The sequence below is a fragment of the Balaenoptera physalus genome (assembly GCF_965194825.1).
Source record: "Balaenoptera physalus genome assembly, chromosome: 13".
NCBI classification, from domain to species: domain Eukaryota; kingdom Metazoa; phylum Chordata; class Mammalia; order Artiodactyla; family Balaenopteridae; genus Balaenoptera; species Balaenoptera physalus.
In genome coordinates this window covers 105,968,666-105,987,173 of record NC_138892.1, presented here as the reverse complement: position 1 = coordinate 105,987,173, position 18,508 = coordinate 105,968,666, and the positions used below count along the sequence as shown (strand labels likewise).

At 52.3% G+C, this 18,508-nt stretch overlaps 1 protein-coding gene across 3 annotated transcripts in view; it reads right to left on the bottom strand.

The window, feature by feature from the left end:
• The window catches only part of B4GALNT3 (beta-1,4-N-acetyl-galactosaminyltransferase 3), a 94,582-nt gene that overhangs the window by 19,003 nt on the left and 57,071 nt on the right, over positions 1-18,508 (bottom strand). For all 3 annotated transcript variants that reach the window (XM_082422102.1, XM_082422100.1, XM_082422101.1), the window contains exons 2-3: positions 4,592-4,695; positions 3,569-3,646 (exon numbers count right to left, since the gene is read on the bottom strand). In XM_082422102.1, coding sequence (XP_082278228.1) covers positions 3,569-3,646; positions 4,592-4,695 — 182 coding nt within the window. The remainder of the gene's footprint in view (positions 1-3,568; positions 3,647-4,591; positions 4,696-18,508) is intronic.

Below are 18,508 nucleotides of genomic sequence, written 5' to 3'. Positions count from 1 at the left end.
GGCTTCTCGTGTTGTGGAGCACGGGCTCTAGGCGCCACGGGCTTCAGTAGTTGTGGCACGTGGGCTCAGTAGTTGTGGCTTGCGGGCCCTAGAGCGCAGGCTCAGTAGTTGTGGCGCACGGGCTTAGTTGCTCCGCGGCATGTGGGATCTTCCCAGATCAGGGCTCGAACACGTGTCCCCTGCATTGGCAGGCGGATTCTCAACCACTGTGTCACCAGGGAAGCCCACCCGAGCTACTCGATTCCTGTTCACACCTGCCCCTTGAGTGAGCTCCCACTGGGAAACCAGGGGGTCCCGGCTCCAAGAGGATAAGAGGTGGCTCTAGATTTGGAGGACAGGGCCCGAGGCCCATCTGGTGAAATTCTGATGGAGGGAATTATCCCCATTGGAACAGATGGTTTGTAATTGAACTGTGGTGTCACTTGTGTCTCCCCACGGTGACGTGTATGATGGTGGTGGTTCAGGGCCCTGAATAAAGGGCAGCCTGATCTGCACCGAAACCCGTACACAAACGTTCACGGCAGATTTATTCCCAAGAGCCGAAAGCAGAAACAACCCAAATACCCATCTATCGAGGATAATAAAATGTGGTCCATCCACACAGTGGAAGATTATTCAGCAAAAAAGTGAACAAAGTTCTGATATACATGCTGCCACATGGATGGTCCTCAAAAACTTAATGCCAAGTGAGAGAAGCCAGACACAAAAGACCACACAGAGTACGATTCCCTTTATATGAAGTGTCCAGAACAGGCAGGTCTAGAGAGACAGAGTAGATTAGTGCTTGCTGGGGGCTGGGGGCTAGGGGGTAGTGAAGGGGTGATGGCTAACAGGTGAGGGGTTTCCTTAGTGGTGAGGAAAATGTTCTAAATTGAAAGTGATGGATGCACAACTCTATGAATATACTAAAAGCTACTGAATTGTACACATTAAATGGGTGAATTATATGGTATATGAACTATATCTCAATAAAACTGTTTGAGAAAAAAGCAGGGGGAGTCTGAGAAGGGGAATCAGGGTCCCAGCCTTCCTCTCAGGAGAGACACCACCTCACCAAGCCCGCATGACGTCACCCACAGACTCTGACTTGCTTTGATCTGATTCTGCGTTCCCCGAATTTCTTTCTTATAATTATGTTGGTTTTCTGGGGGGAGCGCCCTGAGCAGCAGACAGTGTCTGGTCAGTGGACCGTATACTGACTGGTAAGTGAATAAACTGGCATTGAGGTTTGTTAATTAGTGGGGTTTGCTAGTCAGTGTCTTATGATCTGGGCTGACAGGGACAAGTTTTTGAGAGTGGTTACCCCATGAAGCCCAGCCCACCAGCCGTCCACTCCCGGTCTGATAGGCAGTGGACTGACTAAGCCTGCTTCGCTTGAGAGCGACTGCTGGCCTCGGAGACCCTGAGCTGTCGGCCAAGGGCTGGGGCGGGGAGACGGTCAAGGGAGAGACCACGGTCAGCCTTCCCGTGTTCTGTCCGTGCTCACCCGCAGGGCAGGGCTGCAGTAGCTACGCCACCTTGGGGGAGTGACTGAGTCAACCCCTCTGGAGCCATCGCCAGGAAAGGGGCAACAACAGTGCAACCTGACAGCCCTGACAGCTAGTAGATGTTCAGTAAATGACATGTGTCCTTCACCTGAGCACTTCCTGCTGAAACCGTATGTCAAAAGGCAGGAGACAGGTAAGGAGAGGGGAACCGAGGTCCCCACGACGGGCTGGAGGAGGGGGCACCACTGCAGCTGGGAGACGGCATATGCTAGTTATTTAAACATTCAGGGCCTAATTATCCTTGCTGGTAAGATAAGGAGACTGGATCAGTGATTCCCTGAAGATCCATGAAGATTGTAATGAGGATTTTATAAGCCACTTTTTTTTTTTTTTTTGGCCATGCCGCATGGCTTGTGGAATCTTAGTTCCCCGACCAGGGATTGAACCCCGGCCCTCGGCAGTGAGGGCCCAGAGTCCTAACCACTGGACCGCCAGGGAATTCCCTATAAGCCACTTTTAATAATAAAAGGACAAAGTGGAAATCAGGCATTTACCACCAAAAGGCTAAACACACTTACTAAAAGATCAACTATTTCTTTAAAAAGTCAATCCTATTTTAATCACTATTTACTATTTGTCACTGCTTTCATGGAGATATATACGTATATATCTCCATCCTTGATTGGCCAAAAAAGGTAAGAAAACTAATGATTGATAAATGCAGAATATTATGTAGTTATAATCTTTCAAAATAATTGGTTCATTAAGAAAAATGATCCAGGGACTTCCCTGGCAGTCCAGTGGTTAGGACTCCGCGTTTCCACGGCAGGGGGCACGGGTTTGATTCCTGGGGAACTAAGATCCCGAGAGCCGAGGCCAAAAATAAATAAATAAATAATCCAACTGTCCTCAAAGGACAGAAGGCTGGATCGCTGGACCAATGGTTTGCACAATGCCATCTCCAGGTGGGGCAGGGCAGGGCCTAATTACCTGATGATATCACCTGGTACAGGTGTGCCGGTGTTGTAATCCATCCTCTCTCAGGGTTTAAACAGAGGCAATTTCATGGTGTAGGTAACCTACCATCATATTTTGTATGACACCGCATCCTTCACGCCTGCCCCACGGCAAATGGGTGGAGTGGAAATAAAATCACCCAGGCGGAAGAGGTCAACCTGTGACAGGTGTGGACGAGATGACGGGCTGGCTGACAGCACCCAGCCAAGAAAGGCTTGGACGAGTTGTACGATACAAAACCTAAATTTAAAATGTTCACCCCCAAAGCACCACGCTGCTCTGGAGTCTCCGCACAAGCTTTTACTCAAGGTGATCGTGCTCATGTGATTAACCTCCTGAGCCTCTGCTTCTTCACCGAAAGAAAAAGAATCTGTCAAATCCTATGTACACAAAAGGTATGATGATGCTTATGACAACTTTCATTCACACGTTTAACTGCTTCCTATAAGAAGTTTCTAAAGCGGAGTTTCCTCGTATATGTCCCTTAGAACACTGGTTTCATAGACTATTAATGGTTCATGGGAAACGGTAGTTCAGGAGGCAAATAAGTTTGGTACGTGCTGAGCTAAACCAAGTCAAACAGATGACCGCAGAACTCAGAGCCTTTCATGTGCTAATGTGTATTTCCAGGGAGTGGATGTCTATAGATCTGAAACCGTATTTAACAGTGGATTCCCTTCTGCCTGGAATATCTTATGAGACTTAATGGCCCATAAAAGACAGTTTGGGAAGCTGAATTTTATAACTGGGGATTAACATGGACATGAAAGTCCTGTAGCTTTCCTGAGCTTTGCTTTTCTCACCCATAAAATGAGGTTATTGTATTATCCTATAGGGTCATAAAGCTGACAGGAGATTATGCACAAAGCCTGGCACCCAGTAGGCCCAGGCTCTGCAAATGTTAGAGCTTCTCTAAAGGAAGAAAATTCAATGAGCCTGGAACCCTTTAATTTTTTTCTTCAAATTAGATGAAAATTTTCAATAACAACCACTAGAAGAAAATTTTCTGTAGCCTCTGGAATTACCTATAAACACTGTTTTTTAACCCTCTCCAAGAGCCTCACCTCTGACAGCCAGGGGACCGGCTTATTCCACTTCAGGTAGCTGCTGTCCCCCCGGCCACCTCTCGCGGAGTCTTGGTCCTGGCCGAGCAGAGGAGAATGAACTTGGTGGGAATATTAGGGTGACAACAGGATTGGGGCCCCTTGAAAGTGCCTGTGGAAGCAGAGGGTCAGGAGACCCAGCCCTGCTGTCGGAGGCTTATCAACTTACGGACACTCCCCTTTCTGGCTCACACTATATCCCTCAGGAATATATCTCCAATGTATGCCCCTGAGGTGCTTCTATTTTCCTGACTTTTCTCAGTCTTCCCATATGGAAAATTTTTTTCTAATTAGACCAGGCTCTCCTGAGGGCAGGGACCTTGCCTCCCTCTTCTGTGACTCATCTGTCCTAACAAGTGGGAGCCCCCTTGGGGGAGACACCCCAACTCCTCCCTACCCTGCAGGTCCATGGGTTCAGTTTGGCTCTGGTCCGGCCTTGGAGATCCATGTCTGTTCTACGCTCAGAGGCTCAACCTTAGGGCTCCAGGCTGAACTGGACCTCAAGTTCCCTAATCCCCACCCAGAGCAGCTTCTAGGGACCATCAGCCCAAGAAACACCACAGAGAAAATGCTCCATTACAAATCTGCCCCCCAGCTATTTGCAGGGAGGGGCCGTCTCTACCACATCATCTCTGACTCCTAGCAGCAAGCACCTGGGACTGTCACTAAAGTACCAGCCCAGCCCTCATTCCGGCAAGAGGCGAGAGGTGCTGGTCCGGCTCAGGCTGCTGATGGAGGCCACGTGCCTGGACGGCTCAGACTTGGGCATCTTGAACTATGCGACAAGGCTTTGGGGAAGGCAGGATGGACGTCTCTACCCACGAAGCTGGGAGAGCCCGTGAGGCCAGCCTGCCATCCAGGGACTCCTGCTCTGCCCTGCCCTAACACAGGACGTGAGGACGCCCTGAAGGCTCTGCGGGCAGGGGGAGCCGAGGACCCACGTTAACGCACCAGCAGGGAGGACGGGCTGACCCTGCCACGTACCTTGAGGCCCAGCCTCTGGGGACGGTAGAACTGGAGATTTGGATCCACAGCCGGAATGTTCCTGCTGGCCAGAGCCTTGGCCAGTTCTCTCCAGCTGCCATACCCTGAGGAAGGGAAAGAAGAAGAGAGGAACAAGGTCAGCACGACCTGAAGCCCTCATAAATCTGCGAGATTCAGGGCATAATAACAGAGGTAATCGTGTACCTTCTGTGGCTCCTGAGCCCTCGTCATGGGGTGGGTATGAAGTGGGGTGGAGTGTAGGGGGACAGTCACAACCTCGGCCAAGGTCAACACGGCAGAGAGCGAGGGCATGAGCTCATCTCTTGTTAGGACTCGCTGTCCTTTCTAATTCAGAGGAGGAACCAGGCCAGGTGAACCCGGAGCTTTGTCCTGCCATGTGACCACCACAGGCTGCCTGTCGAGGCCAATATTGCCCAAAAGCCACTGGTTGCATGGCAGCCGAGCTGAGCTTTCCCCTCACAACCTCCCTGCCTCCGAGCCAGGGAGCCGGCGGGGTATCTGACGGGGGGCCCTCCCCCTGCCCACCGTTAGTCGCTGGGCTGCTGGATGGACCCAGAGCTGGGGGCGCCGGGAGACCGTGGGCCAGGACTTGGCGTTTGCCTGTCAGAATTATAAACAGCTGGAGATATGAGATTTGAGGTCCAGCTCCTCCTAGATGCATCTAGAGGCTGTGTGTGACGGCTGACATCTGTGCCCTGAGGCCCTGGAGCCGGTCGGCTTTCACACACCTGGGAAGGTAACAGCCACATCACGGTGAGAATGAGGGAGATGCGCGTGCATTCACGGCCACGCAAAGGGGCAAGGAGCCGCCAAGGGTTCGGGGGGGGGAGAATCAGAGCTCAGTGGTCAGCACCGCTGTCCACTGGGGGCCGGGGCTGCCCACAGGTCAGGGGGACGCTCGGGCAGGATGGAGACTTTGTGGAACCATAAGGCAGAATCACAGGCCACCAAGAGCTGGGAGGGGCCTTCAAGACCACCTAGTCTTCATTTCAGGTGAGGAAATGGAAGCCCAGCTATCTGGAGTCACTTAGCAAACACAGCTGACCCCCTTGTCCACAGGGGATACACTCGAGACCCCCAGTGGATGCCTGAAACCACACACAGCACCGAACCCCATATATACGATGTTTTTTCCTATACATACTTATGATTAAGTTTAATTTACGAATTAGGCACCGTGAGAGATTAATAATGTTAACTGAAAATCAAATAGAACAGTTTTAACAATATATTGTAATAAAAGTTATGTGAATGAGTCTCTCTCAAAATATTTTATTGTACACATTGGATGCCTCTGCCATCTTAATGGAGCACTTATCATTCACTGTGGCTGTAGCTTTTGCAGTTTGAGGTGTGACAGCAAAACCACCAAAAACTTCTTTTCCCTTCTTCACAATTTCACGAAGAAAAGATTCGCTCGTGCCGTAGATCTTAGCAACCTTAGCCTACGGGTTTTTTTCTTTCTTTAAGTTTCACCTTTTCACTTAGAAGAAGCACCTTATGGCTTTCCTTTGGCAAATGCGAATTTCCAGCATCACTGCCGTTGCACCGTGGGGACAGTATTGAGTAAAATAAGGGTCACTTGAACACAAGCACTGCGATGCCAGGACAGTCCATCTGGTAACCGAGACAGCTACTAAATGACGAACGGTGGGAGGGGCTGGAGAAAGGGGGTGACTCACTTCCCGGGCAAGATGGAGCAGGACAGCGTGAGATTTCATCACGCCGATCAGAACGGTACCCACTTGAAAGCTTATGAATTGTTTACTTCTAGAATTCCCCATTTAATATTTTCAGACCCTGGTTGACCTTGGGTAACAGGAACCACTGAAAGCGAAATCACGGATCAGGTGGGACCACTGTAGTGACAAAGCTAAGGCTAGAACCCAAGAGTTCAGATGGAACCCACTGGGCTGCAAAAGCGCAGAAAGCTCTCCAACAGCTTCATCGAGATGCTCCCAGGACACTGCCGTGGGCGCTGCCCGGGAGTTAGATGGGCACCACCGGCCACCGTGAGCCAAGAGATGCCTGGAAGCAGAAGCATCCTAGGACCCCCAGGCGGGCACCAGTAGAGGCACAGCCAGCCAACCAGACACAGAGGAAAGAGCACGGCCCACAGATACGGACCACAGAAGGTGGACATCAGCAGTTTGCCGCAGCGTGTGTGTGTGTGAATGCCTCCAGGAAGGGGGCTGGAATGTGGGGCGCGGCGGGGGAGCTTTTCTTACCCAGTTACATGCTGGGTGCTACACAGGGTTTACTCAGCACCTCGCAGGCGTGATCCCATCTGGGCCAGGTCTGATTACCCCCACTTCACAGATGGGGAAAGAGAAGCCCAGGGCTGAAGGTCACAGAGTCCGCTGTCTCGAAGCCAGCATCGGAACAGAGAGCCTCTCTGCCTCACCAGCCAGCGTTTCCTCTTCCCGCCTACATTTTCTCCTGTGGATGCTGTTTGGTGTGGACTTGGAGGAGACCCGGGGGCAGAGGTGTCCGCTGGGGATCTGTGCCCCTGGGTTTCTGCGCAGACATTAACCGTCCACTCATGTTATGTTTATCGGGACTTCCGCAGGTTTATCCTGCTGCCATCAAGGTCTCTGCTGTTTCCATGGCTGGCCAGCTAGCAGGCAGAAACAGGTCAGACTAGTTCGACACAGAGAGATGTTCTGGGGAAGCAGGATCCCTGAGCCAGTGCGGTGACGTGAGCGTGAGGGAGGGAGGGAGGGAGGGAGACAGAAAGAGAAAGAATGTCCCCAGACCCAGCCCTACCTTCCTGCCTGGTGTTCCTGCGCTAACCTGGCTAAGACACTGCTAACAAAGGAGTCCCATCCCTGCCCAGGCCCCGGGGGCTGTGGATTAGTAGCTGGAGGCTCGGGGGCCTGGGGAACAAGTGAGTCGCACCGTGGGAGGGGAGGGGAGGCGCTGCCTTGCTTCTGCCTCAGAACGACTGGGTCACCTCTTCCTTGACTTTGCTCTGTGGCTGAAAACGACCTACTTGTAGACAAGGCTGTGAGGATATAACCCTAAAAATGCAATTTGCCGCATCCGAGGGAGTTCCGGCGTGTCTCCCAGGCATGTTCTTTCCCACACACCAGTTTTCAGTGCCAGCCAAATTCTTTGACTCCTGGAAGGTGAGACAAGTCACCCCAAGGTCAGTGGACTCTCCCCATGGCCTTCACCGTGCCGTGTCCTCGCATTTACTGGGAAGTGACAAGGAACACTCTCTCCTGCACCAAACTTTGGAAGGGCTCCTCTGAGCAGTCTTTTCGACTAGGCCGTGGCCCTTGGGCCCTGTCCTTGGCCTGCCCTGCCCAGCTTTTAGGAAGAATCCTGTTAACTCTGTTTACCCTCCACCCTTGATACCTGCACCCAATCAGGTAGCCAGGATGCTGCTAGGCCAGGTTAGCAAGAACCCCCCCACCCTGATGTCTCCTCCTGCTCATTCTCCATCCACTGACCCCTCACGCTACTTGTGGGTTGTAAATCCCTGGCTGCCTTTGGAACTGAGCTCAGCTCTATACCTCAGTCTCTTTCCCACACTGTGATAGTACTGAATTAAACCTGTCCATCACCTTTAACTTGTGCCTGGCTCTATTTCTCTTTAAAAGAGGGTAACAGGTGGCTCTCCCAGTAAACAAGGACAAATCCACAGAAGGGAGGGGAGGTCAGTGGTTAAACCTAACCGGGCCCTGCCCAGGTCACAGGTTCGTCTAGATGACTTTGAAATTACTTGGAGCAAGACAGTCAACAGCCCAGCCTTTAGCGATTCAAGGAGCAGGAAACGCCCTTGGCAGACCTCACAGTGTGGAAAAGACAATAAGGCTTGGAGTCAGGAAGCTCTCCATGGATGGCCACCATTATAAACGGTAACTGCTTGAGCAAGTAACTGAACCTCTCTGGTCTTCTGTCTCTGGCTGGTGGAGATAAGACCCCTGCCCCTGCCGTGAGGATTAAATACTGTGCGTGTCAGACACAACTAGCACCCCGTCCCCCATCAATGTCTGAGTTCAGGGTTTTGGACTTGGGCGTCAGAAGATGTGAGTCCCAGCGCCTCGAGAGTTTTATAAAAACCGGAAACGGCCAGTCGCCACCTCTCTCCTCTGTGCAGAGAAGCAAGAGGGCCACGGGCAGCAGCGACTCAGTGGTGGGGGTAACAGACAGCACTTCCTCTCTGCTGCCCGGCTGTTCTCTGCACCCCTCCCATCACCCACCTATCCCCCAACCCCGTTAATATTCACTGAGTGCACAGCAGGCGTCAGGCACGGTGTGGAGCTTTTCCGCTGTGTTAACCCTGCCAGAGGTACCCTGGCCCCGCTTAGCCCCCTGGGGGAACCAGGAGCTAAAGAATGTGCTGATTTAACTCTTGACACTTGTCACCTGCCCTCGGGTAAGTGAACTCCTGCTCCTGGCCAGAGCACCAGCTGCCAGGGCCCCTTTCTCCTGCAACAGGTGTCACATTTGTGCCAGGAGACAGACGCCCCGATCTCAGGTGACAGATAAAGCACCACCGTGGGCCTCACATTCTGCCCTCACAAAGCTGGGCTATCAAATTCACCATCAGCCGGAACTCTGCCAACATCTCTCCTCTGTGCAATGTGGACTCTTCAAAGGCCTGGAGAGCATCTCTTTGGCTCTTCGGTGAAAATACAGCATAAGCACAGCCCTTGGTGCTTTTTTTTTTTTTTTTTTCAGATGATACTTTTTTTTTAAATTTATTTATTTTATTTTTGGCTGCGTTGGGTCTTCATTGCTGTGCGGGCTTTTCTCTAGTTGCGGCGAGCGAGGGCTACTCTTTGTTGCAGTGCACGGGCTTCTCATTGCTGTGGCTTCTCTTGTTGCGGAGCACGGGCTCTAGGCACATGGGCTTCAGTAGTTGTGGCATGCGGGCTCAGTAGTTGTGGCATGTGGGCTCAGTAGTTGTGGCTCGCAGGCTCTAGAGCGCAGACTCAGTAGTTGTGTCGCGTGGGCTCAGTAGTTGTGGCTCGTGGGCTCTAGGGTGCAGGCTCAGTAGTTGTGGTGCACAGGCTTAGTTGCTCCGCAGCATGTGGGATCTTCCCAGACCAGGGCTCGAACCCGTGTCCCCTGCATTGGCAGGTGGACTCTTAACCACTGCGCCACCAGGGAAGTCCCCCTTGGTGCTTTTTTTTTTAAAAAAACTCTCACCTACGTTATTTCCCTGCATCCTCACCAACTCCCTGGGAACTGTTGTCATCTTCTTTAGAGATGAGGAAACAGAGAAGTGAAGTCACACAGTGAATAAGATAATCCACGCTAAGGACTTAGTGCTTGGAACACAACAAGCAATTAACACACTGCAGCTCATCAGTTTACGATCGGTCACAGCATTGCAGATGTGAAACTGGCATTAAGTTTCTCCTGATCGCTGGTCTGATTCTCTCGCTGATGTGTCACGTGGTCCACAGGGACATTCACACAAGGGGGAAAGGCAGCCCCTGGCTGCTCAGACAGGTTTTGGATAGATTGTGAAGTTGCAGCTGAGGGACTGGACATGGGGAGAGGAATCAAGAATGATTCAGGATTTCTGCCCTGGCCGTTGGAAGGCTGGAGTTGCGCTTACTGAGATGGGGAGGACGGGTGTCAGAGGAGAGGCAGGGCTGAGAGGAATGCCCAAGAGAGAAGTGGAAGCATGGCGGGGAGGGGGTGCAATGAACGTGGTGTTTCTGAAGCTCCATCTCCAGCTCGGGCAGGGCTCCGCTGGAAAGGGCTCCCACCTGCCCTAAGACGCACTTTGAAAGAGGGGAAGGCCTGCACCCTCAAGGGCTGTAGGAAGGTGGGGTTCAAGGACAAGCCAGGAGGGCTGGTGCCACAGGCTCCATAGGTGTAAAGGACTCAAAGATCTGGGGTGAATGCAGACGATTTGCTAAGAAGCTCAGCGTCTGTAGAGAGAAAAGGTGGTGAACCCCAGAGCAGCTGAGCAGAGACAGAGCCCTTGTCCCACTAGAGAACAGCAGCTTGTCCAGGGAACAGGAGGTCATGACACCCGGGCTCGGCTCCACAAAGGCCAGGAACCAGCACGGAGTCCTGGGATGAAAAAGCAAGGCTCTGACCTTGGAGTGCACCCGAGGGCCAGTCATGTGGGCTCCGCAGAGCAAAGCTGCCGTGGCTGGATGCCAGCAGGGCCTGGACGCCACCAGAAACCCGAGGTGGCACAGTCAGGGATGAAGCCAGGAACTGTCACCTGGGAGAGAGTCCCTAAGGCAAACCACAATCTCTGACAGCAAAGACACGGCCTTTCCTTTCCAGCCGTGACACCCCAGAGAACGTGATGCAAGAGGAACTATTATTAATGTAACCTTAACATTTACGTGTCGGGCATATACCTATATTTACAGTAAATGAAATATAGATGATTTTGTTTAGTACAACAACCCTATAGGAAAATAAGGCTTAGAGGATAAAAATCTCACTGAAAGTCCCAGAGATAGTAAGTCACAGAAGATTTGAACCCTGTGTCCTGAATTCCACGCCTCTCTACGGAACAGACTTGAGAAGCTGGTCCAGCTCTGCCACCTCCTCATCAACTGGCGTCAGGCACACCTTAGTCACCGGCCCATCCCTCCCCAATTACCTCCTACTCACCCGCCCATACCCCACCCCGACACCCCACTGACTAGCTCCCCACTCCCTCTAACGCCAGTGACACCAATAACACGTCCCCGTATAAGCCAAATAAGAGCAAGAGGGCGCACGGAGACCCAAACACCCCCAATCAGCTGGAACACTGGGCAGAAAGCACCTGCGAGTGGGCCTGCTGCCCTCGCCCCGGTCTCGGAGCCTCTTCTTTCTCAACACGAGGGTGAACCATGCAGCCGCGGGTCTGGAGCAGGGTGGGCCCCAAGGAGGGTCCTAAGTGTGGGTCCAGCTCCGTCTCACGCTCCCTCGTAGCACAGGTACAGGGCGGAGGGTATGCAGGGTGGGAGACTGGTGGGGTCCCGAGGTCTCCCCAGCCACTCTTCGATTTGATGAGCAGAAACACAGAAAGGGCCCCGACGAGCCTCTCCCCACTGCCCACCAGCTCCTAGGCTCAGAGCAGAATAGCCAGCCACCCCCAGCTCCCTGCCGAGCCCGCCCTGAGCTGCCGTGGGGCTGGGGCCACAGCAGGGCAGGCCGGGGCTCGCCAGCAAGACACAAGGGGCCGTGCCCACCGCCCTGCCGGCTGCCAACCGAGGGGGCCCAAAGGGGGGCGTCGGAGCTGTGCCAGAGATGTGCTTGTGCACTTCAGCCCCGCTGCTTGTGTCCTGCTCACCCGGACATCCAGATCTGAGCATGAGACTTGAAGGGGGTGAGTGAGGCCTGCACCCAGCCCCGCTCTGTAACTTCCCACCCCCCGAGCCGTGGATCGACCCGCAGAGGCCCCCGAAGGTCTGGCCAGGCCCCAAGGCACCTCCAGGATATCGTCATCATCACCATCATCGTGACAAAGGACAAAACAAACCCCACAACCTTTCAGGCCCCATGTACTCATCCGGGTCATGACAGGACAGTCAGAGCCACAAACACAGTTCTGTCCATGGGGAATTTTGACGAAGACCCCGGATGAAATGGGATGGTTTCAGGAAGATCTAGAGGTAACAGGGTCCAGGATTTCTAAAATTGGTCCATGCCCACTGAAGAGGTGCTTTAATCCTCGGGTGGACCTGGGCAAGGACCCCATGGGTCAGACTCTCTTGTCCAGTCATCCCGCTGCACTGGGACACAGACAAGCTTCTGAACGTGGAGGAGCAGTGGGGCGATTCTCTCCCCTCCTGGAGTCTTTCAAAGAGGAAGTTCAGTGGCGGTCAAGGGTAAGCAATGGCAGGCTGGGAAGAGTGAATGCATGAATCAATGAACCAACCAATCCCCAGGTACTTATTGAGCGCCTGCTGTATACTCAGAGCTCTGCTAACTGCTGCAATGGGGAGAAAGGTACAAAAGGAGACATTCAGCTCCATCCACTCCTGGCACACCTGGGGTGGGCATCGTGGTGAATGAAGGGATCCACGTGACTGTGGCCTCATGCATGTGCTCTGGACCCACGCCGCGCCCCATGCAGGGCACGCACAAGCCATTCCTGCTTTAGGCAACAGACAGCCGCACCTCAGGCCGCTGAGCTCACCAGATGCTGATGGTGTGATGCTGTGATGATTTTCCAGACTTGCAGGAACCTCAAAGTGCTCTTCAAACATTTTCTGGGACCAGAGAACTGGTCTCCAAGATCCCAGAGTTCCAGAGAAGCAACACAGAGAGAAGAAAACCCTGGTTCCAGAAGACGGCCCTGGAGTCATCCCAGCAGAAAGGTCACCAGGACCCACCGGAAGACCTGACGCAGCCCACGGAAGCTCTGGGGTTTGGAGCCACAGCGGACAATGGCCCAGCAGCTAGTCACAGCCCATGCTCTGGCACCCGCTCCTTTCCAGGTGGAAGGACGGAGAAGTGGAGGCCCGAGATCCCAGAACTCTCCTTCCCGACTGGATGGAGGTGGGAGGGGTACTTTCCATAGTTAAAGTTCTCGAAGGACTGTCAGGGACAGAAGGTGTCATAGGAAGAAAGAGCGGGAACCAGAAGGAAAAACTGAACGCTGGAAAAAAGACTGGGGGAGGGGGGAGTGGAGATTCCACTGGGAATGTGCCTTTAAAAAAGAAGAGAGAGGGACTTCCCTGGTTGCGCAGTGGTTAAGAATCCACCTGCCAATGCAGGGGACACGGGTTCGAGCCCTGGTCCGGGAAGATCCCACATGTCACAGGACAACTAAGCCCATGAGCCACACCTACTGAGCCCGCGAGCTGCAACTACTGAGACTGTGCGCCTAGAGCCCGTGCTCCGCAACAAAGAGAAGCCACAATGAGAAGCCCACGCACCGCAACGAAGAGTAGCCCCCGCTCGGTGCAACTAGAGAAAAGCCCGGGTGCAGCAACAAAGACCCGACACAGCCGAAAATAAATAAATAAATAAATAAATAAAATTATTTTTAAAAATTTAAAAAATAAAAAAGAAGAGAGCGTCACCCAGCCAACTAACGAGAGACACGGGAGGGGAGAAGTGGGAAACATGGGACAGCAAAGTTAACTACGAAGACCGTGGGGAGACCACAGTGAAATGCCAGAGGGGACCGGGAAGGGTAGCACTGTTTACAAATCCCCCATCCACCCATTAACCCGCCCCACCCAGCAGCAGCCTGGTACCCTGTGCACGTAACAGGGTGACCGTCACAGCTAACACGTGTGCACTTGCCCAGGCCCGTGTGTGCTAAGCACCGGACAGGCGCTGTCTCGTTTAATCTTCATACAATCCTTTCAGGATGGTGTTAATATTCTTCCTATTTTACAGGTGAGAAAACTGAGGCCCTGGGCAGTTCGGAGAGTACAATCTGCTCAAGACCTCAGAACCCTTAGAAAACAGAGCTGGCATTCTCAAACCCAGGGCATCTGACTGATTTCTCGCCAGGGAAGTCCCATCATCTGACTCTTTTAAAACAAAAAAATATTTCTTAACAGGTATCTAATACAGACCCTTTTGTTTGTTGAGTGAGGAAACAATGGAATCCAAAGGAAGCAGGAAGAGAGAGGCACCCCGAGGCCAAGAGAGTTTTCTAGGGCCACACAGGGACTAGGTTTGGAACCTAGAGCCACCAACCTCCAGGCCTCTCTCCCCTGATGTCTCCGCTGAGAACAATGTACTCTTTCAAGCTCAACCCTTCTCTCTTCTCCATCAGCCTTGAGAACAAGGAAGGTGAAGGATCTGATCTGAAGGCTGCCAGTCTCTAGCTGATGAGGTCTGACGGAGCTGACGTGCCAAAGCCAAGCTGAGGTTGTCGTAACCTGTCCCGGGGAAGGAGGGCCAAGCGTGAGACCAGGAGGCATGCCCAGTAGTAGCTCTGGTCTCCAGCCGAGGACCTGGGCGCTGCGTTCCTCCAGAATATCACACTAGCAGAAGCTCAAGGGCGAGACCACACCTAGGATGGAGGCCGGCGTCCTGTGTTAGCCCCCAGCCCTGAGTCAGCAGCATCCCACCACGACCCCTCCATCCAATGCCTTCATGTCCAAGCTCTCTCTTATATTTTCATCCCAATCCTAGAGTCATGTCCATTTTTTTTTTTTAAGATTTAATGATTGATTGATTGATTGATTGATTGCTATGTTGGGTCTTCGTTTCTGTGCGAGGGCTTTCTCTAGTTGCGGCAAGCGGGGGCCACTCTTCATCGTGGTGCGCGGGCCTCTCACTATCGCGGCCTCTCTTGTTGCAGAGCACAGGCTCTAGAGCGCAGGCTCAGTAGTTGTGGCTCACGGGCCCAGTTGCTCCGCGGCATGTGGGATCCTCCCAGACCAGGGCTCGAACCCGTGTCCCCTGCATTAGCAGGCAGATTCTCAACCACTGCGCCACCAGGGAAGCCCGAGTCATGTCCATTTTGCTGATGGGGATACAGAGACCCACAGATAAGTGAATGGACTTGTCTACCGTCAAAGGGGAGTCAGGGTTAAGACCGTGCTCACTCGTGGCTGCTGGTTTCAGTGGGCTACAGAGAGCCTGGCTGGGGAAGGGTCCTGCTGAACTCAGTCTAGGAGAGGGTTGAGCGTTAGCACCGTGCTGGCATGAACTAGGTCTCGTCATTACATTCACACTGTGTAAATCAGCTGGAATTGGAACCACCGTTCTACTTCCTGTCTCTATGAATCTGACCACTAGACACCTCAGATAAGTAGAATCATGCAATATTTGGCCTTTGGGTCTGGCTTCTTTCACTTAATGTTTTCAAGGTTCATCCGTGTGGTAGCATGTGTCAGAATTTCCTTCCTTTTCCAGCCGAACCATATCCCATCATATGGATGGACACTTGGGTTGTTTCTACCTTTGGCTACTGTCAATAACACTGCTGTGAACATGGGTGGGCAAGTGTCGTTCGAATCCCTGCCTTCTCTTCTTTTGGGAAGGTGCTCTCTTTTAAACTGCTAAAAACTTTGTCCATTCTTCCAGAGACAGGCCAAGGGGGGCCAGGCTGCTGCGCCCTCATGGCAGAGACAAGGTGGGAAACCTCGTGTCCGCCTGAGGATGCAGGAAGTCTGTGGACCGTGGGTGGGAGCAGGGTGGAGCCTCCCAGCCAACAAGTTAAGAGGGAGAGCAGAACTTCCGAGGGTGCCCACGGCGGGGCCCTCCGCATGGACAGCAACATCCTAGCCCACCAGCCTCTGTGGAAATGAGCAGTTTCAACACATCCCAGCTTCTGAGAGAGGCTAAGTTACCTGGGCCCCTAGAACTCCAGCCCAGTGCCAACACGGATCCACAAACTGGGGGCTACCCATCCTCAAGGAGACAGGTACACAGGAGCTTAGAGTAAACGTTGGGAACCTGTGGATGCAAGCTGACATTTCTGTAACACCAACATAGGACAGTGCAGTGCGGACCACTTTGGATGTCTCGAACTCCCACGGTGAGTCGTGAGGGCTGCAAGCTGCTTACTGGTAACGCGTAGTGAGACCACACCTGTGACAGGGTGGGAGCCAAAATCAAGAAGTAGAAAAACTGGCCCTTCGCTCAAGATAGTTTGTTCAGTTAGCATCAAGGGCCTGCCTGCCTGTCTCCCTTCCTTTCCCTCTCCTCCTTCCTAATCTGGACGAAAGGCAATTTGGGGAAAGACTACAGCGTGGCTCACAGAATCAGCCAGAAGCACACAACCAGGCTCCAGCAAGGCCAAGAACCAGGGCAGCGATGGAGACCTCACCAGACGGCCAATGATGCTCCAAATATCTGTGTGTCTCTACTCAGAATACAAATTCCCAGGAAAGAGTCCGAGTGGCCTCAGCTGGGGCCGGGTGTCCCTCTGGTGGAGAAGGGGGCGTGCTGTGGGCAGTGGGGTTGAGACCCCTGCAGCGCCTCTAGAAGAGCAGGTGGAGGGAGGGAGACTGCTCCCTCCCTCCATGTGAAAATCATGGGGATTTTCTGAATCTTCCATGCGAAAATAGCTGAACTCAATAATTGACCATTATTCCTAAAACAAAAGTGGGACTTGTCTGAGAGTCCTATTTTTTAAGCAGGGGCACATAAAATGCAGATATAGCTGAAAGTATGAAAGACACAGACACACAGAGTTGGTTCTATAATACTTAAAAGACTTTACAGAATAGGGGGAAGATGGGAGAGTTGATTATCTAGAATATCCTCAGGAAAAGTAAATTCCAGACTCATACAGACACACAATGTTCAAAACACAGTTCTTGGGAAGAGAGGTAAAACCATCATCTGTCAGAGCCTTTGAAAGTAACACTTCATCAATTCATTTTAACCTGGGTTAAAAAAAAAAAAAAAAAAAAGGGGCTTCCCTGGTGGTGCGGCGGTTGAGAGTCTGCCTGCCAATGCAGGGGACACGGGTTCGAGCCCTGGTCTGGGAAGATCCCACATGCCGCGGAGTGACTGGGCCCGTGAGCCACAATTGCTGAGCCTGCGCGTCTGGAGCCTGTGCTCCGCAACAGGAGAGGCCGCGATGGTGAGAGGCCCGTGCACCGCGATGAGGAATGGCCCCCGCTTGCCGCAACTGGGGAAGGCCCTCACACAGAAACGAAGACCCAACACAGCCAAAAATAAATATAAATAAATAAAAAAATTTAAAAAAAAAAAAAAAAGGTAAGCACTGCAGTCGAGGGGAGCTTAGAAATCATCACTGCAGCCCCCTACATTCTACATAAAGAAAACTGACTGCGTGAAGACCGAGGTCACTGTCTGAGGTCACAAAGCAAGTTAGAGGCAGAACCGGCACTGGAACCCAGGTCTCCTCTCTTCCAGATCAGGATCTTCCGTCCAGACCGCAGGACTAACCTGGTTGTCCCCTGTGATGAGCCTGGCGCGAGATGTACAGCAGGATCGGGGGCGGTGACAGCACTTTGTGGTCTGTGATCCTGCGACTGAGTGTGGCCCCTGCTGAGCAAAGGGCCATGGTCTAAAGCAGCCTGCAGAACACGTTTCTCCGGGTATTTGAGAGCTTGCTCGTTTGGGTCCAGACCAGTTCTCCATGTAGAAGCTGTGAGTGTATAGAGGCAGGCCTCAGAGCCCTTCAGAAGCAGAGCTGTGCCACATGCACCTCCGACCCCTTCAGCCACAGCTTTAAGTATGAAGATGCTCGGTTTCCTTTGAGACGAGATGGTGGAGGAGAAGGACTCCACCGAGCTCACCTCCTCTCACAAAAACACCAAAATCACAACTAACTGCTGAACAACCATCGGCAAAACAGACTGGAACCTACCAAAAAAGATGTTCTATATCCGAAAACAAAGAAGCCACAATGACATGGCAGGAGGGGCACTTTCACAATATAATCAAATCCCATACCCGCCGGGTGGGAGACCCACAAACTGGAAACTTCAGTTTAAAATACTCAACTCCATTAAAGCAATATCTGCATTTAAAATAAGCTTGGTATGGGACTTCCCTGGTGGTGCAGTGGGTAAGACTCTGCGCTCCCAATGCAGGGGGGCCCAGGTTCGATTCCTGGTCGGGGAACTAGATCCCGCATGCCGCAACTAAGAGTTCTCATGCCACAACTAAGGAGCCCGCGTGCCACAACAAAGAGTCCACATGCCTCAACTAAGGAGCCCGCATGCTGCAACAAAGATCCCTCATGCCACAACTAAGACCCAGTGCAGCCAAATAAATAAATAAATATTTTAAAAATTGTAAAATAAATAAGATAAAATAAGCTTGGTATATTATAATGCATAACACTCAAATGTTTACTCAAGCTTACTTCTGCATGGAATGTTTTCCAGTACAGTAAGCCCCCTACATACGAACGAGATCCATTCCGAGGGCACGTTCCTAAGTCCAACAGAGTTAGCCTAGGTACCCAATTAACACAATCAGCTATATAGTACTGTACTGTGATAGGTTTGTAACACTTTTCACACAAGTAAT